General features: G+C 38.4%; 1 protein-coding gene across 2 annotated transcripts in view; it reads left to right on the top strand.

Moving 5' to 3' along the window:
* Nucleotides 1-27,162, top strand: part of CDC42 (cell division cycle 42) — a 49,903-nt gene that overhangs the window by 10,865 nt on the left and 11,876 nt on the right. Inside the window, exons 1-2 of one of the 2 annotated variants that reach the window (XM_027841435.1) lie at nucleotides 23,232-23,254; nucleotides 24,908-25,060. In XM_027841435.1, the coding sequence (XP_027697236.1) occupies nucleotides 24,956-25,060 (105 nt within the window). In that variant the 5' untranslated portion in view covers nucleotides 23,232-23,254; nucleotides 24,908-24,955. Of the gene's footprint in view, nucleotides 1-23,231; nucleotides 23,255-24,907; nucleotides 25,061-27,162 lie in introns of those variants that run through there. The other variant, XM_027841434.1, reaches the window with a different exon arrangement.

Below are 27,162 nucleotides of genomic sequence, written 5' to 3'. Positions count from 1 at the left end.
TCATCGGTATCACGGCAGTGGTCTAATGTTTATCCCCTGAACTCGACTCATTTCTGCTCACTAACCATCAATTATCTGCTATGTGCCAGGTACTGTGCTAAGTGCTGGGGATACAAAGAAAGACAAAAGACAGTTCCTGCTCAAGGAATTTACAGTAATGGGAGAGACAACATGAAAACAGCTTAGGTATAAATGACATCGACTGGATAAATTTGAGATAATCAAGAGGGGAGACAGGGCTAATGTTGCATAGAGTTGGGAAAGATTTCTGATAGAAAGTGGGGATTTTAGCTGGGACTGGAGGGAAGCAGCTAGAAGGTAGAGCCAAAGAGGGAGAGAATCCAAGTCATGGGAGATAACCAGCGAAAACGAGTGGAGTTGGGAAATGGAAGAAGGAGTTGTAGTGTCATGGTGAAGGAACAGCAAGGAGGCCGATGTCACTCGAGTAGGGGAGTGAGGTATAAGAAGACTGGCAAGGTGGAAAGGGACCAGGTTGTGAAGGGCTTTAAATGTCAAACAGGATTTTCTTTTTTGATCCTTAAGGTCATAGGGAACCTCTGCACTTTATCTAATCTATGACCACTGTCAGGAAGGTTAATTTGACTTCTGAATGGAGGATGGACAGGAGTGGGAAGAGACTCGTGGTAAGGAAGACAACCAGAGGTTACTGAAGTATTCGAGGCTAAAAGGTCATAAGGGTTGCATTAGGGTGGTAGCCCAGTGTCAGAGGAAGGAAGGAGGTGTTTGTTTACAGGAGATGTTAGAAGGTAAAATTGACAGACTTTGGTAACAGATTGGATATGGGGAGGGGTGAGAGAGTGAGGAGTTGAGGGGATGATACTTAGATTGGAGCTAGGTGGTACAGTGGATGAAGTATCCTGCCAGGAGTCAGGAAGACTGGTCTTTGTGAATTCAAATCCAGCCTCAGACACATACCAGCTGTGTGACCCTGGGCAAGTCACTTAACTCTTTGTCTCAGTTTCCTTATCTGTCAGATCAGCTGGAGAAGGAAATGGCAAACCATTCCAATATCTTTGCCAAGAAAATGCCAAAGGAGGATCTGAAGAATCAGACACAACTGGAATTGACCACCAGCCTAGGTTGACTTGGGGGACTGGGAGGATGATATTGTCCTCACGGTAATAGGGAAGTTCAAAAATAGGGAGTGTTTAGGGGGAGAGATAATGAGTTTAGTTTTAGACGTGCCGAGACTCAGAAGTCTAGGAACATCAAGTTTGAGAAGTCCAGTAGGCAGTTGGAGTCTAGACCTACAGTCTGGAACTTTGGAGAGAAGTTAGGACTGGATATGTAGATTTGAGATTCACCAGCATAGATAATTAAATCCATAGGAACTGAGAAATCAAGGGAAGTAGTATAAAGGGAGAAGAGAAGAGTACTGCTGCCAGACTAATCTTCTAGAATATCTCTTTGATCATTCTTCTATACAAACTTTAAAATGACTTTGTGTGGCCTTCTCCATTAAGTCTCAGTTCCCTTGCTTTACTTTTTAAGGCCATCCCTCCGATGAGGACTGATCCATGTGCTCCATTTAGGCTGTTTTCAGTTTCCCTTTGCAATCAACAAGCATCTGTTAACAGGCATTCTGCTGGCTACTGGAGATAAAAAAAAAAGGTAATCTCTACCTTCGAGTAGCTTAACCTAATTGTGCAAGGTACATATGTAAAAGTATATACACTTTAGTTATAAAACACATGCCTGATTTTTTGGGGCAGGTATTAGTGGATCAGGAAAACAAAACAGCCATGTAGGAGGTGGCATTTGAGCTGAACCTTGAAAGAAAACAGGAATTCTGAGAGAGGAGGGTGAAGAGTGTGAGAATTCCTGGCATGGGGGGTGGGGACATGACAAAGCCGGTGCAAAGGCTTGGAGATGATGTGAGGAACACGAAGGTATGGAGAGGAGCAGTGTGCAGGAAAGCTGGGAAGGAAGTTGGGGTAGGGTTATAAAGACATTTCTATACCAAACAGAGGGGTATGTTTGATTTTAGAGGTGATAGCCCTTAGGCTTTGGCGTCTGCCCTCACCACTTGACTGTCGGTGCTGTCCTTCTGGAATTATTTCCTTTTACACTGTACTATCTTGTATGTAACGTGTCTCGTCCGTTAGAGTGTGAACTCCTTGAGTGCAGGGCCCTCTTTTTACTTCTTTGTATTCCTAGGGTTTGTGTCAGTGCCTGAGACACAATAAGAGTTTAATAAATGCTTATGGATTGGTTGACTTTGTGGAGAATGGATTGGAGTGGTTAGAGATTTGAGACACAGTGAATAGGAACAGGGACTGACTTTGCTGCTCTTTCACTGGCATAGAGAATCACCTGTCTGGTGAGGAAACTAACTCTAGAGGTAGAGTTTCTCAGCAACATAGTCTTGCCTAGAGTGCTGAGAGGTTGTGACTTAGACCCAGTCATTATGTGTTAGAGCTGGTAGCACTTGAGCCCAGGTCTTCCTGGTTCCAGGGTGTGCCCCCTATCCCCTTTGTACCTACTACATCATGCTGTCTTTGCATTCCAGGCAGGAATACTATTGCTGAAATCCAAGTAAAACTTAATGAGGGTCTGAGGAGGATACATGACTTCGAATTTGAAAGATATCATGAAAGTAAAAATTTACACAGATTTAGGTGGATATGCAGACTGAAAGAGGGTGAGGAGTTGGATCAATGAGGTTGTGACCTTGAGTAATTGGAAAGATAATAGTGCCTTTGAGAGAGAATGGGGAAAATTTTGGTAGAGGGGTGAGTTTTGGGGAAAAGACAGGTTCAGTTTGAAATATTTCCTGTATATCCCTTACCTTAAATACTAACTTTGTCCAGCATTCTCTAGCTGCAACATAGACCAGGTCCTTCTGCTACTAATTTAACACTTAATTACCTGCCTAATAAAACTATAAATTCTGTGGGTCAGATTCATATTTTTTACATAGTTATAGTTCTGAGTAAGTAAGTTATTAATAAATATTATGCTGATTTTCTTTGCTTGTGCTTTGCCTCTGCTAAGAAAGCAGAAACATATTCTATCATCAACTTGTAGACTTTTGTTCTTGAGCAGTAAAAATTGGATACGATCTCTATATACATGTCCTTGCTCCACTCCATTCTTTTGGTGACCAATTGTACTGCTTCAGAGTACAGATGTAATTCAAAATTCTTGTTGAAGTCTGTGAGTGAGGGGAAGGGAATATGCATTTATGTTTTTATACTTAATATTTAGTGCCTACTTATGTGCCAGGCACTGTGCTGAGTGCTTTATAGTTATGTCATTTGAGATAAAGAGCAGAAAGTTAGCTGCCCAGAGCCCATCTCTTCTGATAGTGTCAAATGTTTTTAGATGATTCTTTTTTTTTTTTTTTTTTTTTGGTAAGGCAATTGGGATTAAGTGACTTGCCCAGGGTCTCACAGCTAGTAAGTGTCAAGTGTTTGGTCTGAGGCCGGATTTGAACTCAGGTCATCCTGACTTCAGGGCCGGTGCTCTATCCACTGTGCCACCTAGCTGCCCCCGTGTCAAATGTTTTTGACACCAAATATGGTATAAGCAGATTCTGCTTGAAGTTAAGTTTTTTTGGTGGTAGGGAGAAGATGTGTTAGTATTGAGGGACTGGGAAGTATTGAAGTTAAAGGCGAGGCTTGTGATATTGAAAGGTTGGTTATATCAACTACCTTTTGTTGACAACAATGTTACGGGGTTGTGCCCTTTACTTTTTACTGCTTGTGCAGTTATCTTTTAGCAAAGATTTGTCTGTTGCTCCATGTTGTAGTCTAAAAGCCACATTGATTTTCAGAAATGGAAGAATGAGAGTATGTTATTCTTACCTGTCTGAAAGCACCTTTAGAGAACCAAACCCTTAATTGATTGTTTCAAAGCATATGCCTTGAAATTAGTAGGGGCTCAGTAAATATTTGTAGAAAGATCTGAATAATTGAGTTCACTAATTTTTAAAAGTGTAGAGGAAGCTTGTATGCTTTCATGTAAAATTGTAGAATATTCTTTTAGCTAGAACTTTACTTAAGGCCATAAATCATTCTTGAGATTCGAGTTCAAGGATTTCAGATACATGAACAAGTTAAGGTAAGAACTGCCATTCACTTTTGAAAAATAATTTTTTATGTTGTCTAAATTTCTTCCAGCCCCCCCCCAGAGAGCTATCTCATTTAACAGAGAATATATTTTAAAGAAAAAGAGGAAGAAGAGAAATAAAATTAGCAAAATCAATAAATACATTGAGAAAGTCTGAAAATATATAAAATATTCCAGACTTATGTATTTCCCACCTTCGCAAAGAGTCTGGGAAATTATCTTCTCATATTCCCTCTAGGAGCTATGCACATTCTCTGTAATTTTGAAACATTCACTTTTAAAAAATAGTTTTTATTGATATATTTTTATATCTAAAACATATATATCTATCTATATCTATATCTATATATATCTATATGTCTAAATTTCTTCTAGTATCTTACCAATTTGCTTCCTCTAAGAGAGCCATCCTATATAACAGAATAATTCTTTCGTTCGTATTTCTTCTCAGAACATTGCTGGGTTGTCCTCTGGGTTATGTCTGTCCTAGCTAGGGCTTCTTTTCTTTCTTTTCTTTTGCTGATAGTACTATTTCACCTAGTGATCTCTTCAGCTTTTGTGTATTTAACTGTCACCTCTAGGCTGATGATTGTCAAATCTACTTATGCAGCCCTAACCTCATTGCTGACCTCCAATCTCCAACTACCAATTGGACATCTCAAACCAGATGTCTTAAACTTGGCATGTCCAAAACTGAATTCCCCAAACCTGCCCCTTTTCCTAACTTCCCTATTACTGTTGAGGGCACCACCATCCTTCTAGCCACCCAGGCTTGCAACCTAGGTATCCTTCTCAACTCCTCATGTCCAATCTATTGCCAAGGCCTGTCAGTTTTACCTTTGGAACAGTTTTTTTGTGGAAACAAAAATATGCCTATGCTTTACCTTCTCAGATGTTAGGGCCAGAAGTAATAATTTCAACTATGAGGCATTTGAGTACTTCATGTATCATGGGAGCTAGAAAGTGCCCCTCCAAATCCAGTCCCATCGTTTTATAGAAGAACACTGAGGTCCAAAGGTAGTAAATGACATGCAAAGTCACACAGGTAAATGAGTGGTAGAGCAGGGAAGTCACTCAGGTCTTCTGATTTCGGATACGTTTTGTTTCTGTTATACCCTGCCTGCTTATATAGTCATGATACGTGTGTCGTGGGGGCTCGGGGAAATAACGTACAAAACGTGTTCCCCACTGTCATGTAGCTGAGATTTTAGTTGGGAAAACATAATTGACAATCATTTTAATAAGTGCTTATGAGCTTGGGATACAAAGAATGGCAAAAACAGAGCCTCACCTCAAGGAGTTTATATGATGAGGGAGACAATATGTAAAAAATTAGTACGTAGAAGATCAGTAAATGTAAGTAATTGGAAGGAAATCTGAGAGGGGTAGGAACTAGCAGTGAGGAGAATGGGTAAAGACTGTCTGCTGAAGGTGGGATTTGTGTTGCATCGTGAAGGAAGCGGGGGAAGTAAGAGGTCAAGGTAAGGGGGTCAGAGCATACCAAGGGGCAAAGGCATGGAAACCAGAGTTGGGGAAATGGGAATATCCTATTGGAGAGACTGTGAGGAGGACAGTGTAGTTGTATTGGTAGTAAAGGTATAAGAAGGCTGGAAAGGGGCTAGGTTATAAAGAGTTACATGGCAGAGGCCTTAAACATTTGATCCTGAAGTTGTTCAAACTAGAGCCCATGAGTGGGGGTGGGGGAAGAGGTGACTTGGTCAGATCTGTGATTCAGAAAAAATCACCTTTGCAACTTGGATGGTTTGGAGTGGAGGCACATTTGAGATAGGAAGGATCAAGTAGAAGGCTATTGCTGTCGTTTAAGCAAGAGGTGATGAGGACTTGCCTAATTAGCACAGTACCTGGCACATGGTTGTTCAGACCAACTCTTCTTGACCCCATGGACCATACTGTCCAAGTTTTCTTGGCAAAGCTACTGGAGTGCCATTTACTTCTCCAGTGGATTAAGGCAGAGATTAAATGACTTGCCCTGGGTCACACAGCTAGTAAGCATCTGAGGTTGAATTTGAACTCAGATCTTCCTGACTTCAGGCCCACGACTCTTTCCACTGAGCTACCAAGCTGCCTCCTGGCACATAGTAGGTACTCATAAATGCTTATTGATTGATTATTGACTCACATGTTGAATATGAGATATGAAATATTCAGGTGAAGATTTCTGAGAGGCAATTAGGGATTCATGACTGTGGCTCAGCAGAAAGGCTAGGGCTAAATAGATCTGAGAATCTTGTGCATAAAGAATACCAATCGTGGGCTCTGATGAGATCACTCTGTGCTGTAGTATAAAGATTAAAAAGAGAAAGGGACTCAGTACAGAGCCTTGGGGGACATAGCCTAGGTCCTGAAGAGCTGTTGGGCAGATAATAAGAGAACCAGGAGAGAATAGGGTCCCTGAAATCTAGAGAGAAGATGGGAAAAGTTGATAGTTTCTGAGATTGATTGAGAAATGCCTCTTTGATTTGGCAGTTGGTAACTTTGGAGAGCACAGTTTTATTTGAAGGTTAAAAAAATTCAGGAGCCAGATTGTAGAGGCTTTAGAAGACTGAAAGAATGGGAAGGCAGCTAGTGTAGATAGCTTTCTCAAAGAGTTTAACCACAGAGGAGAGGAGAGAAAGAAGACAATAACTAGCTAGAGGGATTGGTGCATTTATTTAGTGTTGGTTTTTTAAGGATTGAGGAGACATGGACATGTTTGTAGGCCCTGGGGAAGGAGCCAGCAGATAGTGAGAGATTGAAGATGAAAGTGGAGTGTGATTGTGAGGGTATTTTTGTTGCAGAAGTCTGGAAGCAGAAGGATGGAAGCAAGAACGTGTAGTGAGGTATTAGCAAGGAGGAGATCCATCTTTTCGTCTTAGATATGAGCAAAGAAGGAAATAGTGGAAGACCGATGATGAACAGTGTGAGATGAGTGGAGGAGAAGAGGGATATCTGCAAATGTTCTTCATTTTGCTGGTTAAGTTTGAAGTTAAGAACTCAGAAGACGATTGAATTATGTGGTTATATAGACTGTCATGAAGTCAGAGAAGGAAGTTAGTTATTGCTTGATGGGGTTAGAAAAGTTTTCATGGAGGGAGCAGCCTTTAAGGAAGGTTGGGTAGGATTTGAAAGTGCTAAGAAGACATTCAGGGAAATTTGGGGGATGAGTAAAGAGTAAAGAAATATATGGGAACCAAAAATGTATTGGATGACTGATAGTGCTCAAACTCAGAGCATTTGACTAAATGGGTATTTGGAAACTGCCGAGGAGATTGGGGACTTTGACAGCCTGTTTCTCTGCTGCCACAACTCCTGATGGTGACAGCTTCCAAGATTTAGGGATTGAGCTAAACCATCTGCCAGTACCATCTAGAGATGAAATACAGTCCCTTTTTGCAGCTGGAGGCCCGAGGGGGTTGTGTGCAGCTACAGGTGTGAGAAGGGTGTCTTTGTTTTCCATTTAGGGATTGTTTTCTATTTCCGTGCCCTTGCCCTTATTAATTAGGATCGCAGGAAAGGAGATACTCCTTGTAAGGGGACAGAGGACAAATACGGATTTAAAAATAGAGACATAATGTTTGCAGGGATTTAATTCCTGGTCCAAGACAACTTTTAGAAAAATTGAAATTTACTTACTGTTGCTGTTGATTTAGGAATATGTATATTGAAACACAGTGCACAGTATAAACTTAATTCAATTTTAAAAATGTTGATATCTTGTTTCTACTTGACCTATATTTCTCAATGTTGTAGTATCTGTTAGTTTAACAAATACTTACAAAGTGCTTAGTATGTGCATGGTACTGTTTGGATACAGAAACAATTTTTGGTAGAAAATTTCAGACTCCATGTCTGGAACCAAGGATCTGAAGATATTTTGTACTGGACAACATTTTAAAGGCACCTTTCCAACATCAAGTTTCTGAGTGTCCTTATTTGTTTTGAAATTTAGTCAAATGCGATCAATAACATTTTGTCTTTGCATTCTCCCAACGTCTACTTGGTTTCCAGTCCTTGGAGCACAAGAATTGTTCCAACCTATAAATTGTCATAAAAAGACCTTCTAACTAACTATGGAGGTAGTGAATCCAATTTTTTTTTCCTTTTTGAGAACGACGTCGGTACCTAATATGAAATGCACTGTAGTATTGGAATCATAATACCTGTATGTAGCACTTTAAGGTTTATAAAACATTTCATCGGTTTTCTCAGTTGATTTTGTTACAGAAAAAGCCTTAGATACTAATCAAACCTTTGTGATCTTGGGTTAGTTAATTTCCCCTTCTCTGAGCTGAAGTTTCTTAATTTGTAAAGGGGGATAGGTGGTGCAGTGGATAGAGTGCAGAGCTTGAAATTGGAAAGACCTAAGTTTGAATTCTGCCATAGATAGTATCTAACTGTATGATCCTGGACAACTTATACCTCAGTCTTTGCCATTTTCATCATTTGTAAAATGAGGATCATAGTAGAACCTGCGTTTCTGGGTTATTGTGAGGACAAAATGAGACAGTGTCTTTAAATCACTTACAAACCTTACCGTGCTATACAAATTGATTTGTTTTATTAAATAAAAACAAGGCAGTTTATGAGTTCCTGACAGCCACTTCCAAGGCAAGTATGAATCTGTCTTGCTTTTCATGTTGAAAACTGTATTGTGGAGGATGATTTATGTAATTTATGTTGTCGGAGGGTGGAAACCAGTAAGTGCATGATAGGGATCGATTGGGACAGGGACTAGACTTGTGATTTCAGTGGTATAGGGAACTCCTAGTTAAGGAAAATCCTTCTACCAATGCTCTTGGGGACCTTCTCTGCAATTTATAATCTGGAACAGTTGCCCTAAAGCATCAGAGGTTAAGCATCAGACTTTCCCAGAGTCACACAATCAGTATGTGAGGTGGGACTTGAAACCATGTATTCTTGACTTCAAGGTAAGTTGCTCAGCCTCCTCAGTAAGTTAATGAATAATAGAAAAAGAATTGGTCCTTCCTGCCTTAGCGGGATGCTTGGAGGAGCGGTATATGACCTTTTATTTATCATTCTCAAATTAGTGATTCAAAAACTTCTAGTTTTCCAGAAGAGAAAATGTTGTTAGGAAAAATGCAAAAACAGCAACAAATCCAAACCAAAATCATTGTCCTACAGTCTCCCCTTTCCCTCTCAAATGTGAAGCCATTTGTTAACTTCTGTTTGGTTTTTGTCCTTAGGTGTTCAGCCAATAACTTTTTGTGAGATGCTTTACTTTTGTGCAGTACAGAGAGCACAGTTATTTTTGGGGCTGCCCAGGGGTTGTTTAGAAGGGTAGAAAGGTGTAGATGGGAATGAATGGACTCCTCTGCTCAGTGGGTCAGGCAGGGGCTTGTTTTGCCAATAACTGATAGAGGGTTGGGGGCGGGTTACCTCTGTGGTCACTGTAGTCAGGCCTGAAGGTTTGTTTGAGGGGTTGGAGATTGTCCACTGCTCTCAGAATCCAATTTATTAGACTCTAGCATTGAAGTTCGTTTGTCACAGGGTTGATTTCTTGAACTTTGCTTCTGTAATGAGGATTTAAAAATTCTAGGAAATCTAGTTTCCTGTCACGTTAACAAAAGGAGAAGAGTAGGGAGGGATTTTTAGATAGCTTTGATCTATAAGCCAAGCCTTGAGGATTGATTTTTTTAAAGAAAGTTTTTAATACTGCTTTTTGAGTTTAATCAGTTACCTTTCATCTTACATTACATAGAAATTAGATTCTAGATTTATTACTTGCTACCCATACAACTTTGGATAAGAGATAATTTTGGGTTTCAGTTTTCTCATCTGAAAAAGTGAAAAGACTTGGCTAGGTGATTTCTGAAGTCCTTTATAGTATTAAATCTGATCTCTCCCCACCTTCCCAACGGCACCCCCTTTCTGTATCAGACAAAAAATAAATTAACCCAAAGACCGGAGCTGTTATCGATAACTACTGATTAGTAGTACTTTACTAATATGCTGTGGATGTACTCAACTATCTCTCCACCAAGTGGAAGGGTGCTGTCTCCTTTCCAGATTGAGTTTGTAAGAGGAAAGAATGAGAGCTCTTTTCCTCAGGCAGCAACATTTTTTGCCATTTAGCTGACTTTTCTACAAATGTACCAAATTGTAAGGAACTTATGGGAAGGAAATAATAATAACTTGCATTTTTACAGCACTTTGAAGACTGAAAGTGCTTTACATGTTTTCTCATTCTGCACTGATTCTGTGGTCCTTGGCTTCCTATGGACAGTCAAATACTTGTTTATTGATTTAATGATTGTGTTTTCTTTCTGTAAAGTAATAGTGGGTGCTACTTTTTTCTTGGGTGGTTTCTCAAGATAAGTATCCTGTGTAGCCATAGAAATCTCTATACTTAGTGATACTTGCTAGTACTTATTAACTTGTTAAGCAATTACCATAGTAGATTTTGGATAATTGTGGCAATTCGATCCCTCTTAACTCTCTCGAACAGAGGTTCTTAACCTGGGGTTCCTGAACTTATTTTTAAAAATTTTGATAACTATATTTTGATGTAATTGATTTCCATTTTAATTATAGATATTGTATTTTAATGTTTTAAAAAAATCTTCTAAGGAGTCTATAGGCTGCCTGCCAAGGGGGAAAGGAGTGGGGGGCGGGGCAATGACAGAAGGTGAAGAACCCCTGCAGTCTAGAGATACACATTTTTAACATTCTGGAATTAGGGAGAAAATGTAAGATAACTAGTACCAAAGAGGGCCTTGTATTGCCATTATTCTCTAGTTCAATAATCCTCTTCTCACCCACCATCTTCTTCCCCCAACTTCTTTTTCCCACTGTGCAACACTTGGCACAAGGGAGACTTTTTTGGGAATTTGATTGCCATTATTGCAGTAGCTAGAGGTAGAAAGCAATTCTAAGGGCAAAATTTGAGAATTGATGGAGAAAATGAAGAATGGGTTAATTCTTTGAAATTTATTTGAAGTTGAAGTTTCACTTTTCACTGAGGAAAGTAAAACTTTTCTAAAATTAATTTAATTTGGCAATTTTCAAAGTGGAAACTGTCCTTAGTGAAATCTGCAGATAGGCTGCTGTGAATCCAGCCTCCTGTGGTTTTCAGAAATAAGAAAGTCTTATCTAAGAAATATTTATATTGGGGAAAATACATCTCCAGTAGGCCTGTATCTGGCTTTGAAAAAGTGCCAAAAGTTTTCTAAAATTACTTCCTGTTTACTGTGTAGTCTGGCAGCAAATTATAAGGTTCAAAATAGACTCCCATATTTTATTCTGGCTATAAATGAAATGCTCTAGAACTGCTGAGAGGCTTTTGGCTCTTAGGGAATTTAACTGTTGAACTCAGCTATTCAAAATGTCTTAAACTATTTTCAGATTTTTTTTTTCCAGAAGTTTAGATGTTGGTTTTTGTTTTTCCAATTAAAAACTAACGGTTGGTTTGGGAGGCCAAGATTGAGTAAGGTAGAAGAGGGCTTAAATTTTCTGACTTTGTGACACTTGAATTTTAGTGTAGTGATCTGGTGGGGAAGAAAACAAATGGCTATCCCGAGGCTAAGTACATATAGTATATAGAATACATATGTAATATATATAGAACATATTCTGTATATATCTGTAATATATACTTATAAGATAAATTATAATCGTAATTGGGCATCTGTTTGAAGAAGTGTGTTTTGAATGTAATGCTTATATATTATTTAAAAAAAAAGGCCAACTGTAAATGACTAGGGTAAGGGAGGGTCCTTCACAACCAGGTCAGTCCTGTCAGTTGAATTTGTAGGAAGATTGATGTATGAATTGAGACAAATGTTGGATCAGATGGAGCCTACTTCATGGAAGTGTGTTATCTGGAGGAAAATGAGTTTCAGGAGCTAATATTTTTTCCATTAATGTAATGTTGCTAATTTTTAAATAATTAATTTTTTCAGTCCCAAATTCTCTTCTCTACTCCCCATCCATTGAGAGGGCAAGAAATACAACATCCATTATACAGATGAAATCACATGAAATATTTCCTCAGTTGCCATTTTCTCAAGAAAAATAAAGCAAGGGGGAAAAATCTGCTTCATTCTGCATCTTGAGTCCATCAGTTTTCTCTCTGGAGGTGGATAGCATTTTACATCATGAATCTTTTGAAATCGTGGTGGATTATTGTATTGATCAGAGTTCCTAAGACTTTCACAGTTGACTAACTTTACAATATTGCTGTTCCTGTGTAGATTTTTCTTATGATTTTGCTCACTTCGCTTTGTATGAGTTCATACAGTCTTTCTGAAACTATCCACTTCGTCATTTCTTACAGTACAATAATATTCCGTCACATTCATATAATAGTTTGTTTAGCCATTCCGAATTTGATGGACATTCCCTAAGTTTCTAGTTTTTTGCCACCACAAAAATAGCTGCTACTTTGAACATATGGGTCCTTTTCCTTTTTCTTTGATCACTTTGGCATATAGACCTAGTAGTGGTGTTGCTGGATCAAAGGGTATGCACAGTTTTATAGCCCTTTGGGCTTAGTTCCAAATTGTTCTCCAGAAAAGTCGGACCAATTCACAACTCCACCAACAGTGCATTAGTGTACCTGTTTTCCCACAGCCCCTCCAGCATTTGTCATTTTCTTGTTCTGTCATCTTAGACAATCTGATAGGTGTGGATAATAGATTTTTTGGATAATAGAGCTAGAAGGAATCTTGAGGTCACTTAGTCCAACTCCTACCTTATAGAGGAGGAAATTGAGGCTAAAAGAGATAGATTGACTTGCCGTATGGCATATAGGGTAGTGAGTGCTGGAGAGCTAGGAGGTGAACCCAGGCCCTCTGATTCTTAATTCTTTGAATTCCTCTGTACTGCCTCTTCTCAATTACCTTGTACAATGGCTGAACTAGAAAATATTTCTTTTGACAGTTTCATTGAGAATAGAATAATTGTTTGTGAAATCATGGCTTTTTAAAATGAGCTTATAAATTTTAAGGTTTTTTTTTTTTTTAGGGAACAATTTTACCATTCATTCATTTATTTATAACATAGTAAATGCTTTATATCTGTAATGGAGTGGGGGGACAGCTGAGATCAATATGTCTCTTTAGCCTATGCAAATGTAAAATTACCTTGGGGCAGGAGCCTGCAACCATAGTCATTTATTTGATAGCTCCATGAAAGAAATCCAGGTTATTCAGCAAATTAATTAGGACGAAGCAGATAATTAAGTTGATTGATTTATCAGGAAACTCCCTCAGTTTCTCCACTTTAAAAAAATTTGCAATATGTCCTTATGTGGCATTCCATTAGACTGCAAGTTCCGTGGGGACTGAGACTTGTCTTTTTACTTCTTGTATCTCCCATACTTAACACAGTGCCTGGCACATAGTAGGTGCTTAATGTTAATTGATGGATTAATTGAGACCTAGGTGAGCATTCCAGGTCTTGGGGGACAGCCAGTGAAAATTAATGGAGCTGTGGAGATAGTGTTTTATTGGAGGAATAACCTAGTGTCACTGGATCATGGAGGATATGTAGAGGCAAGTAAAGTGTATGAAGTCTGAAAAGGGAGGAAGGACCAGGCTGTGAAGGGCTTTAAAAGCCAATCAGGATTTTCTATTTGATCTTGAAAGTAATGTGGAACTACTGGAGTTTATCAAGTGAGGTAACATGTGCAAAGTGCTTTGTAGATCTTAAAGTGTTATATAAATGCTATGATGAGGAGGAGGAGGAGGAGAAGAGGTGACATGGTCAACTTTACACATTTCCTTGGAGTAATATCAGTTCTAAAAAAACCACAGAAATACACACACACACACACACACACACACAAACACACTTGAGTGCAGGAAATTCAGCACTCAGCTAACATAAATTTTCAAAGATGAGGAAACCATCTTAGTCCAACTTCATTGGTCAAGGTCAGATTTTCTGTCAATCAGCTTAGTTTAGTAGAAGCACACCCATGACCATTGTTGTCACAAAGGAAAACCACATCAAAATTTCCTGTTCCAAGTAATTCATACAACACTGTAGGCTAGGAGAGAGGGTAGTATATTAGGAGCATGGGGATTGCCAATTTCATAATTTTGTCAATGACCACTAGAATCAATGCCACTTCATGCTATAAGTTGCCAGACCCCATTCTTAGCCACATTGCAAATGAATTGATGAACATGTGGTACTTGATTCTTGGAGAGAGAATATTGAACTATTTATGCCAAATAATTTTTTTAATACCACTTGACAGTAAAATGGCAATTGGTAATACAGTTTCCTCTTTCCTGCTACTGATGTGACAGTCTTTTGACAGGAAGTATATACAGGATGTACTGATATATTAGGCCTAGTTCCCTCCCAGGTTGCTGCAACTGGTATTATGCAAAATTGCAGTTTTAATAATTTTGTTTTAATCTTTTAAGTATTTTATATTTTCAGTTCAACTCATTAAGACACTGTACAATTAGTTACTATGTCTGATGTTCTCAAATTTGTCCTCTAAGCCGTCCTTAGGGCTAGTGGCCCCAAAATTACAGCAAGTGGAAAGGGAGATTAAATTTTCACATATAACTGGTTGTAGCCTTAGCTAGTGTTGCATCTTGATGCAGTTAGCCTTGAATCTTGACTCTTGTTGTTTTTTTTTTTAAAGTGCATTAAGTTTCATGAATTGCCTTCCTCATAACAATTTTGTAAAATAGGTGAAACAAGTATTATTATTCCCTTTTTGCAGATGAGCAAATGGAAACCAAGAATGATTAAATAACTTTCCAGGGTCACTCACACAGAGGATTTGTGCTAGGATTTGAGTCAAGATTCTCTGGCTCCATGACCAGTTAATGCTCTTTCCGCTACACCACTTTGCCTCTGAAAAATGTTGGCATTCAATTCTTGGCTCTTTAAAAAAAATTCTTTTTATTCATATGCTTTATTTCCCCATCACCTGTATTATATTTCTCCTCACAGAGAGCTATGCTTTATAATAAAAAAAACAGTTCAGCAAATCTAAACAATCAGTCAGAATAATTTAATGTATCCACAGCCATAGTTCCCTTCCATATCCCAACCCTTCCCCATCTCTGTAAAGAGAGGAAGATGAGTATTCTCAATATATATGTCTAGTGCAGGGGGGGACCTTTGGCCTCATGGCCACATGTGGCTCTCTAGGTCCTTAAGTGCAGCCCTTTGACTGAATCCAAACTTCACAAAACACATCCCCTTAATAAAAGAATTTGTTCCGTAAAACTTTAACTCAGTCAAAAGTCTGCATCCAAGGACCCAAAAGGCCACAGGTTCCCCATCCCTGGTAGTGTATGGACATTTTAATCACTTTGAATAATTCCCAATAGGGTTCTAGAATGGTGGGAAATCTCTTGTATTCTACATGCTTTAAAAATTAGGTAGAATGAGTTGCTAGACCTAAAAACTATTTAAGATTAGGGTTAGGGTTGCATGACAATCACAGAATTTTAGAGTTGAGGGATTTCAGAGGTCTTGCCCCACCTGTATGGAAATCCTTCATTGTAACATACTTTACAGCTTCTTTTTGAAGCTTCTTCATTCAGCTTCTTCTTGAATATTGAAAATGAGGGGGACCCCACTGCCTCTTGAGCCAGTCAGTTCCATTCTGGATAGCTTTATTCTGCTGCTGAATCTCAGTTTGCCTCTTTGCAACTTCCGCTTATTACTCCCTGGGCCCCATGGGACATGTCTCTTCCCTTTTCCACATGATTGTCTTCCAGTGTTGAAAGCTATCCTCTCTCCTCCCCTTTCCTCTCTTCCTTATCTTTTCTGGGCTGTTCATCCCTAGTTCTCTCAACTTTTCCTCATATAACACAGACTCAACCCTTTACCATTTTGGATCACACTTCTTAGAATATTTTCTGATAATTTACAAATGTCCTTAGGTGGTACCGGTGGCAGAGTGGAACTTGGTGACAGGCAGACCTGACTTCAAATCCTGTCTCAGACATTTATTGCTTTATGACCCATGGCAAATCACTTAACCTCTATCTATTTCATTTTCTTCATCTGCCAAATGGGAATAATTGTTCTTATCTTATAGGGTTGTTTTTGAGTATCAAATGAATAAAAACACTTTGCAGACCTTAAAGTGCTATATAAATGCTAATATTATTATTATTATTGTTATTAATGCTGCTGCCAGTAATAAACTGAACTGAAGATGTGTAACCAGTAAACAGTACAGAAGGACTAGTAACCCTGATGTTCCTGGAATCTATGCCTCTCAGTGCAGCCAAAGATCATGTTATCACAATGCTATCTCATAGTTCTCATTTTGAATTATTCTTATCTAAAAACATAATGCCTAGTGTCTGGTGGAGGGAGTTCTTTGAGGGTCTAAGATAGAGTGAAGAAAGGGTAGTGAATAGAGATGACACTACTTGGGGGAGCTGGAAATTTTGAGTGTAGAAAAAATTCCTAGCTAAGTGGGGAGCATAGAGTTGAAAAGCAGCTAAGAAGCCTCAAACCTCCACAAAAGTAAGGAGATTTCTGATTTGTAGGGAGTAGCTTTCTGAAAAGGATAGAACCCTTTCTATAGAAGTCTATAAAACATATTTTTATGAGGAACTTTTTCTGATTCCTCAGTTTTAAAACTGCCCTTACCTATACCCCCATACTTTCTACCACATCTTGTTCAAGTGTGACTTAACATTTTTTTTTTCAATTTCGAGTTCCAGATTCTCTCGTCCCTCCCTCGTTGAGAAGGCAAGCAATTTGATACAGCTTATATATGTGCAGTCATGCAAAACATATTTCTACATTAGTCACATTGTGAAACATGACCAAAAAAATCCCTTAGAAAAATAAAAAGTGTGCTTAGATTTACATTCAGACTTCATCAGATCTTTCTTTGGATGTGGATAGCATTTTTCATCATAATTCCTTCATAATTGTCTTGGATCATTATATTGCTGAGAATAGCTAAGTCATTCACAGTTGATCATCATACAGTATTGTTGTTACTGTGTATGGTGTTCTAGTTCTGCGCATTTCACTTTGCGTCAGTCCATGTAAGTCTTTCCAGGTTTTTCTGAGAGCATCCTGCTTGTGACTCTTTCAATACCTGCCCTGCGTTGAAATCCTATAGTTCCTATAAGGCCCAACTCATTGCCCAGCAACATGGCCTCCCCTGCTCCAAGTTACTCTGCAGTTAATATATCAATTTTGTATTATGTGTACATATTGTGAGGTTTCTTTCTGCCTCAGAAGAATATAAACTAGAATGCCTACTATGTGCCAGACATTAGGCTAAATACTTGACAGATTTCTTATTTGATCCTCATGACATCCTGGGAAAGAGATACTATTACTATCCCAATTTTTACACTTGAGGAAACAACAATATAAGTGATTTTCTCAGTCACAGCTACAAAGTGTCTGATGCTGGATTTGAATGAAGATTTTCCTGAGTCCAGACCCTCTTCCCTGCACTGCTAAGCATAGTGCCTGGCAAATAGTAGATGCTTAATAAATGCTTCTTAATTGGGTCATTCTTTTTTCTGGGTCTTAGTGAAGGGTTTGGACTAGAAGACTTATAGTTCTTTTTAAAAAATTTATTTATTTTGTTAAATATTTCCCAATTACATATAAAAATTTAACTTTCAATTTTAAAAGTTTTGAGTTCTAAATTCTCTCCCTCTTTTACCCCTTGAGAAGGCAAACAATATATCAATTACACATATAAAATAATGTAAAACATTATTTCCATATTAGCCATGTTGTAAAAGACAACACACACACACACACACACACACACACACACGAAAAAAATGCTTCAATCTGTACTCAGTTCTTTGTTCTCTTTCTTGAGATGTTAAAAATAACCTCTAGTTTAGCTTATCCACCATTTCTACAGTCTAATAGTTTCATCTCTTTTTCACATCCAAACTAGAAAAAGTTGTCTATTTTCTTGTTGGCTTCAATTCTCACTTATTTCTCAACCCCTTGCAGTCTGTCTACTGTCCTACTGAAAGAGTTTTATGCAGAGTTCCCAATGATTTCTTAATTGCCCAATCTGAAGATGTTTGTATCATGTAACACTGTTAACCACTCTTGTCACCTGGGTACTCCCTTCTCTGGGCTATGACTGTTGTCTCTTGGCTTTTCTACCATTCCATCTCAATTTCCTTTGCTAGGTCATTTTAAGACCTTTAAATAGGAGTGTACCCTAAGAATCTGTCTTGGGCTTCCTTTATTATCTCTACAGTCTCTTGGTGACTTTATCAGTTCACAGAGGTTTCAGATCTATATATCCAGTCTCTCCTGAGCTCATCACTAACTGCTTTATTGACATTTTGAACTGAAGGCTTCTCAGATTCAACCTGACCAAAATTATAGAACACATTACTCCAAATTTCCTGTTTCAGTAGAAAGCTACCTGTTAGTCATCCTTGAGTCCTTATTCTATCCCTCAACTCCACATTTCCTGTCAGTAATCAGAACTTGTCCTTTCTTCTCTTCATTCACAAACTACCACTCTAGTTGAAGCCTTTAACGGTGTTTTAGTGAGTAGCTTTCTGCAAAGAATGTCTGTATTTGGCCTGTACTGTTGCAATTTCATAGCCTCCAAATTAGTTTCTTTGCCTCATCTCTTCACACCATATGCATCTTCCTAATGCATAGGTTTGAGTCTTGCAATGCAGGCATGTCCCTGTACTGCCCCCCCCTCCCCGGCAATATTTCTTCCCTGCAAGTTACATTGCATTTATTTTGTTTAATGTTCCCATTGTCTTCTCTTAAGAAATAGAAATTTCTTAAGGGCAGGGCCTTTCAATTTTGTTTTTGTGTTTCCAGTGCTTTAAATAAATACACTTTGATTTTAATTGTTACATTACTTTGTCTCGTATAGCGTCTTAGAATTATGTCCTGGTTTGTGTTCTAATTAGGCCTTTGGCTTCAATTGAAAAAAACAAAACAAAACAAAACTTACCTTTTCATTTCCTGATGGCTACAAATCTAGAGGCAGTGTGTTTCAAGTCCCACTTTTGACAGTCATTGCGATTCTGAGCAATTAACTTGGCCTTTCAATGTCCCTACTAAGTCTCTAGGATTGCAGAAGAGTTGTGTGGAGTTAGTCACCTGGAGTTCCCTACACCAATGAAATGAACCTATCTTGGCATTGGGAGTGAATTGTACTGAGCACAGTTGAGTTGGAGTGAAGTAGGCAGTTGAAATTGCGCTGTCATCTTGATTTTCTATTCTTTACTCCCTTGATATACTTTAGTTCTTACAATTGTATGCTTCATCTATCAAAAAGTTTCAGTGTTATTTTAAATTCTCTGAACTTTTGGGTTTATCATTGTTTATTTCCCATTCTTATTAGAAGAAGGTAGCACTACTGTTTGAAGAATGGGGACCATTTCTGTTTTCCAAGGGTAGGCAGTTTTTAGCCAATCACCTAGCCTCCAATTTATGTTCTACCTGAAGGCCAGAGAGTACAATAAATTGCTGGAAATTTGGGGGAGCAAAAGCAGTTGTTACACTCCCTTATTTCATTCTGGGATTCTCTTCCCACTGAGTTTCAACAGGAAAGTTGGGGGAGTTAGAAGAAGTAAAACTTGCCTCCTACTTCTTGAGTCTCCCTTCCTCCTTTCTTCTTGAAGTATATATAGCTCATACAACATTGACTGTGGTTCTCACAGTATCCCATTTCAGGTGCTCCTAGGTTAGGTTTACACTGACTTTGCTGTCTCTGTAGATTCTTAGGCTGGTTCTTTCTATAGTCAGTGAGTTTTTCTATTAAGTTAATGTTATGTTACCTGGATATGTTACCATATATGCTAATCCAGTTTAGACTTTGCTTCTTAGCTGTGTGACCTTGAGCAAGTCACTTAACCTCTGCCCACCTCAGTTTCTTCATGTGTAAAATGGGGATAATAATAGCACCTATCTCCCAGAGTTGTTGTGAGGAGTAAATGAGACATTTGTCAAGTTACCTGTTAGTCACTGAGAAGTCATCCTTGAGTCCTTACTCTGTCCCTCAACTCCACATTTCCTGTCTGCAGTCAGAACTTGTCCCTTCCAACCTTAAAGCACAATATAAATGCTAGGTGATGGTGTTATTATTTTACTAATTTCTCCCAATGAGGCAGTTGTGATGCAGTGGAAAATACAAGGTTTGTATCCAGTCCTGCCATTTTACTGCCTCTGTTACTTTAATAAAGTATCACCTCTTTGTGAAAGCCTCAAGTTTCTATATTTCTAAAATGAGGAATGAAGTCCCTTACAGCCCAAGAGCTATGATATTTTTTGGATAGGATGCTATCCTTGTCATATCTCTTGACTCTGGTAGGGATTTAGGGCTAGCAAGGAGCTCAGTCATCCTCTAGGCCAGTTCTTGACCTTTTTTGTGTGTATGTGTGTCATGGGCCCTTGGGCAGTATCTTCTATAGCCTATGGACCTTTTCTCAGAAGTATGTTTTTAGTTTCACAGAATATATGGGGTTGCAAAGGAAACCAGTTATATTGAAATACAGTTATCAAAGTAGAAACAAAAAATCAAATTCTTACACCTCAACTTAAGCACCTTGGGAAACTTAAGAATTTGAAAAGTGGGATAATTGTCTTGACATAGGTTGAGTAATAATTCTTGTGTCTATCCCACTTTTCCTTCTGCTGTGTGTGCTAGTGTGTGACTTTCAAGAAAGGCATAACCAAGGGTTATCAAAAAGGGAGGATTAATATATTTAAGTCAGTTGTTAGATATTTACTTTAAAATATCTTAACAGATGAAATTCAGAATATGGTTCCTTTCCCCTAAAAGCAGCTAGCTATGGATGACTTTATTTTGCTGTGTTTTTGCAGTGCTTTTATGCAAAATATGATGTTAATGGCTTCAGCTTTTCAGCTCTAGATCCAATTTAGATACAATATTGTTTTTAGACTCAGGATTTTAATAGTTTGAAGAATAGTGCCTATCATTCAGGTACCCTTCCAGCATTTCTTACATTTTCAGTTTTTAAACTGTTTTCTTTTTGCCACCATAAAATCAAACTAGATCTTTAACAAATAGTTTCTTTTCTCCTTGGAATCTATTTAAGGATTCTGTCATGAGATACCATTTGAAGGGTGGGCTTTTCCCAGATGGTCTTAAGCAGTGGGACTGGTATGTTCGGAATTTTTTTTTTTTTTTTTTAACAATCCTTACTAATCTATCAAAGAACCTTTGTTTTTGCCTCTTTCTAATACTTGTGGTAGGAAATAAAAGGAGATATTCTCTAATTAGAAAAACCTAGCTAATCAAAATAACCTGAAAAGAACCAGGAAGTTGGAGGAAGCAAAAGATGAGGAAGAAGGTGTGCATCACTTTTCCAACTGGTACTCAGAGCGCTTATTTAAACAGGATGCATGACAACTGTTTCATTGCCTTCTTCTGAAGATTGGAAATGTGACTTGGAGTAATAGAGACTCAAAACAAAATTTCAGACCTTCCCAGGAGCTCATAGTTTTAAAAAATAAATTTTCATTCATCCTATTATCATGTTTGTGACTGATAATGCATACAACTGTATATATAAGTTTACATCCATTGAAGGATGCACTTAAATTTTGAGAAAGTTAGTACCAGTGTTGTCCTTGAATTTTTGAGGTAGAAGAGGGTGCTTTGCATGTTGTTAGGGATGATGAATAGACTTGGCACCTGAGTGGTGGGTCTTAAGATAAGACTTTTGAGAGGAGGAATGGAAGATTGTTTTAGGTCATGGACTCCAGTTTGACTCAGTCATTGAACTGAAGTGAGTAATATGAAATTGGGGTGGAAAGTAGGTTAGAATCTGACATGAGGGGGCCTTAAGTGACAGGTTGAGAAGTTTGTATTTTTTACTGCAAGCAGTAGGAAGGGTCAGTGTTTTTGAGAAGGGGAGTGCCATGATCAGACCATATTATTTTGACAGCTGTGGGAAATATTTCTATACCAAAATTCTTACTAGTTCCTCATTATAATATGGAGGGGACCTTGTGTTCTTGAAAGCTTTCTTTCAGAAGGTAAATTCTTTTTTTGACCAGCTCCTCTATTGAAGAGGATTTAGAAAGTCATAGATGCAGTCCAGTGATGAGGTGGTTGAAATGGAAGGATTGATGAGGAATAGCTGGAGATACAGCTGCCTGTTGAGGGAGGTAAGGGCATGAACAAGGGTGGTGGCAGTATGAATTGAAAGTGGGAGATGGATGGGAAAGATGCTGTGGAGGTAGAATCTATATTAACTGGCAACAACTAATAAGATTTTGAGGATGATGGAGAGTGAAGAGGGTGGACCTGGAGGTTTTTGAGCCTAAGTAAATGAGAGTTTGGTTGTTATCGCCAGAATCAGGGAATTTGCGGTGGAGGATGGTGAGATTAGACTTGAATTTATGCATTTGGGAGGCAGCTGCTTAGATAAATAAACCCTTGGGATGAGATTACTAGGAAGAATGTTGAGAGATTAGAGAGATTATGGCTGAGTTTGATCAGTCTCTGCTGTGGGTTGCTACTTAGGGCAAAATGTTAACAGTTTGGGATGTGGAGGGAGGGGGATGGTCAGATATTGAAAGAACATTGGATTTTGTCAGATAAGTTCATTTCATAATTCTGTTGCTTTTGTTACGAAGTTTATTTTTTTCCCCCTCATTTTTCACATCTGTGAAATGAGTTTTGGACTTGATCTCTAAGGTCTTAAATCCTATGATTGACAATCTTTGAATGGAGACTTGTACCATATGAGACAATTGGCATACATTTTATTATCAGTAAACAATTGATAGAAGATTAATAGAGTAATGGAAAGAAGAGACAAAAGAACCTAACGTTTTGAGTTCTTGGAAATTTTAAAATAAGCTAGCAACACAAAGGCTAGAGAGGAGGTGATGGTAGATTGACTTCTTCTCACGTCTTAGTTGGCTAATTGGTGGTACCAATTTGAATTAGTTAGGAAAATATGTTCACCCATTCTCTACCAGACAGTTTCACAGACAGCCAGATTCCTGGTGAGAGTTTTTGGGCCCCATCAGAATAATAGAATTATTGTTGTAACTTTTAAACTTTCGTAAGTTCCTTATTGAGTTTGTTTCTTGTTCCTTGATTAGAGAACCCAAAATACAATTGTGGGTATTCAAAAGTTTCTAATTTTCTGGGACTTTCTTCCTTGCAGTAAACTTACTTCTTCTCTGGAGCTCCTTGCCTGTGACATCAGAGGTAGGAAATTGTAAATGCCTAATGAGGTTGACCCATGGGCCATGTCACTAACCCTGTAGTTTGGGGAGTATAACATTGTCTCACAAAAAAAATCCAAGTTAGATAATCAGGGTTAAGTGACTTGCCCAGGGTCACACAGCTAATAAGTGTCAAGTGTCAGAGGTCGGATTTGAACTCAGGTCCTCGTGCCTCCAAGGCTGGAGCTCTATCCCTGCACCACCTAGCTGCCCCAAAGTACTCTTTTTTTTTTTTTTAAAGGCAGTTGGGGTTAAGTGACTTGCCCAGGGTCACACAGCTAGTAAGTGTCAAGTGTTTGGTCTGAGGCCGTATTTGAACTCAGGTCCTCCTGACTTCAGGGCCGGTGCTCTATCCATTGTGCCACCTAGCTGCCCTGATTTTAACAGATTTTGGAGGAGATCCTGTTTGATAGTGAGTTTTTGAAAACTTCCTGAATTTTATCATTCTTTTGAGAATCTTGGGAAATGAGTTATGGATTGATGAGGACATGGGTTGATTTTTAGAAGGCCAGCCTAAAATGAAATGGCAATATCATTGAAACATAAGTAGAGGGATGGCGTTCTGGGGATACATTTTCCAGGAGGAAAGGGTGGAAATTAGGGTTTGGGCAATAGAGAATCCTTTTGGGATAACCTAGCTTCAACACTAAGGAAGAATTGTTTTAAATGTCTTTACTAGAAGCTATATAGTAAAATGGAAAGGTAGTTTCAATATGGTGTAAAGAACATATGGGGCACGAAGTTTGGTATTTATTTGACTTGAGATAAGTCCTTTAACTTTGTTGGGCATCACTTTCCTTATCTATGAAACGATGGAATTGGAATAGCTATTTTTATGGTCCCCTTTCCCTTTAAATCCCCTGATTACCAAAGTATAGTTGTACACTTAGCAATTCATTGTTAGGAAATTTTAGAAGCAGACTTAGAGAGAAAATTGCAGAAGAGACCAAATTCATTTGAATGTCTTGGCATTAGAAATGTACTTAGAAATCAGGTGCATTAGGGGCAAAAGAAAATCACTATTGAAATTGGGTGTCTAGTACATTTAAGTAAGAGGCAGTGGGTCAGTTATTCTATTGCTGGACACACAGGTAGCATATAACCATCTCCATTTGTTCTGATCTGTATCTTGCTACTGGACCCAGTTGTCTTTGGAGTAGAAAGTGAGGCTGGTGACTTTGCACAGCCCTCCCTAACTTAAATCCGATTCACTTGCATGTCATGGCATCGTGTCCCTGATATTATGGTCCTCTTTGAGAACAAAGGACAAACAGCAGCAGTGGATAGGAGGTGATGAAAGAAGGGAGAAACAGTTTACCTGGGTTTTGGTTTGTAGCCTGGGAGGGGTATACTAGTCTTGTGTGTGTTGACTCCAATTTTGGGTGAGTTTTTAAAAAACTAACATGAGGTAGCTAGAGCAGAGGTTCTCATAAGGGCTTTTCCAACTACCTTATGTGAGGTAGAGGATGATACTGATTGCTGTATTTTGAGCAGATCTTTATCCTAGCTAGTGTAGTGGTACTTTCTCCTATTTAATTCTCAGAGATATGGAGTAAATGACTTTAAAAGAATAATAAGGTAACCTGTTATGAACACATAAGAGTAGTAATATATTTTTTCTTTATTCTTTCCATAGATTACATTGTTTTGAAGTACTGAAAGTGGATACAAAAAGGCTTCAGCAATGCAGACTATTAAGTGTGTTGTTGTGGGTGATGGTGCCGTCGGTAAGACATGTCTTCTGATTTCATATACAACAAACAAATTTCCATCTGAGTATGTACCAACGGTAAGTGTTGATGCCTTCATTTATCAATTAAATGATAACTAAATTCATCTTAAAAACCTTTCATTTTTGTGGATATTTGAAATTTTCATGCTATTGCTTTCTTTACAGACATATACTGTCTTTAGAGATTGACATCTCAAGGATAATTATTTTTAATACTTTAAATTTGATGGAATAGTAGGTGAGGGAGATGGACTTGTTAGGGGGTCTCAGGAGACATTTTCTGAGAGACAATTTTTAATGGATGGTGTGCCATATTTAGGGAAAGGTGGCTTATTTTGGTATAACATTTATGTTGTCAGCAAATGATTGGAAGAGGCACTATTGCAAGCACTCATGGTGGAGCTTGACTGTTCTCTTTCCTTGAAACACAGTGAGCTAGAGCTGTCTTCTTTTGGGGTTATAATGAGCTCCATCCTCACTGGGGGCCTTCACTCTTGTTAGTACGGGACTCTGTGTGTGTGTGTGTGTGTGTGTGTGTGATTCCAACTTTAAAGGGGTGGTAAGTGGGTTTTGGAGGGTAAGGATGGGGGAAGGAGGGAGATTTGGTAATAGGTATTTGAGAAACCAGAATATTAGGATGGGTATTTTTTTTGGGCACTGAATTTTAGGTTTGGTTTGGGTAGGACTCCAGGTACCATCTGGACATTTGAACAGGCTAATCGGTAGTGAGAAACTATTATCCCAGGAGAGATTGTACTCTAATTTGGTTTATCTAAAGGCAAGTGATCTTGGGGAGTTGATTCAGTGTGAGACAAAAAAAGGTAATATGCAGAATGGTTCTTACAGTGAAAATTCCCAGAAGGATGAAAATAGGATGGAGGGGTGAGACATTAATAAAGATATTAAGCAAAAGGTTGACAAACTGGAGGGCAAGTCCTTCCTTCCAGGAATTTCTAAGTCAGTTCCTCTAGAAACTTGGCCTGTCACTTCCCTTTCTTGTGATAGCCAATGCGGAATTCCAGCACATTCCCCGAAACTGCTATGGATTCATAAGTGAGAGAATAATAATAATTGTTTATGATACAATTATTATGTGCTTGGTTTTTGTCTTTGTATCCTCAGCATCTTGCATCCTTGGCCTCTTATATTGATTGGTGATGTGAATTGATTGTATAGGTACATGTGATTGTCCATCCTGTTTGATACTGGTGGAACCTAGTATGTGTGGCTTCACTCATTAGATAACATTATTATGTCCAAAGCAGGGAAAGTAGTTGAAGATAGGATTATTTTATATTACCAGGCAGTTACCCTTACAAAAAAGGGGGAAACTTAGTAGTAGTTTATTCACAGAGGCCCTTTCAGTGAGTTTCCATTCATCGGCAGAGGAAGAGTGTCAAGGCACACTGTGCTGGTTACAAAGCAAGATGAAATCAGTCCCTTCTGTTTGGATGGATCTTACAATCTGATTCAGTCAGCAAGCATTTATTAAGCACTTAGTAAGTGCCAAAAGTTGTGCTAAGCTCTGAGGATGCAAATACAAGTCAAAAGGACAACCTCTGCCTCCAAGAAGCTTACCTTCTGTTGGAGGAGACAACATGCAAATAATTATGTACAAATAAGATTTATACAGAATTCTATGGATAATTCATAATTCACTTGGCCAGGGTCATGCAGCCTGTTGGTTAGTGGCAGAGTGAGGGCTATGTTACATCTCTATGTATATAGATAGACTTCTCTACCTGGACTTGAAATTTACTGTACCTTCTATGATACCACCATATTGAATAAATTCTGTAAATTTAGTGATCCTGTAAGCAAATATTTTTCTATGATCTATTTTCATGTACTTGGCATGCCATTTAAATTAAGATGTCATTGTTTCGAGGTGGGTGCGTAACTGAGCTTTTACAGTTTTGTCCTTGCTATCTCTCTACTATCAGTTCTCCTGTCTTTTTTTTTTTCATATAATCTCAGTCATTTAAGCAAAACCCATTTAATTCATGAATTCAACACATAAAGCAGAAAAAAAAGGTCCAGGAGTGAGAATATATAGAGCAGTAATGATGGCATGATTTATCTTTATCCTGCTGGATTCTGAAACATTTGTTTTTACTTGCCAGCTCCCTGCTAAGTTACCTTTTTCTTCTGTAGACTTA

The sequence above is a fragment of the Vombatus ursinus genome, unplaced genomic scaffold, assembly GCF_900497805.2.
Source record: "Vombatus ursinus unplaced genomic scaffold, bare-nosed wombat genome assembly UNPS02014859.1, whole genome shotgun sequence".
NCBI classification, from domain to species: Eukaryota; Metazoa; Chordata; class Mammalia; order Diprotodontia; family Vombatidae; genus Vombatus; species Vombatus ursinus.
The sequence above is the reverse complement of the archived record's forward strand: the minus strand, read 5'-3'. Positions and strand labels throughout refer to the sequence as shown.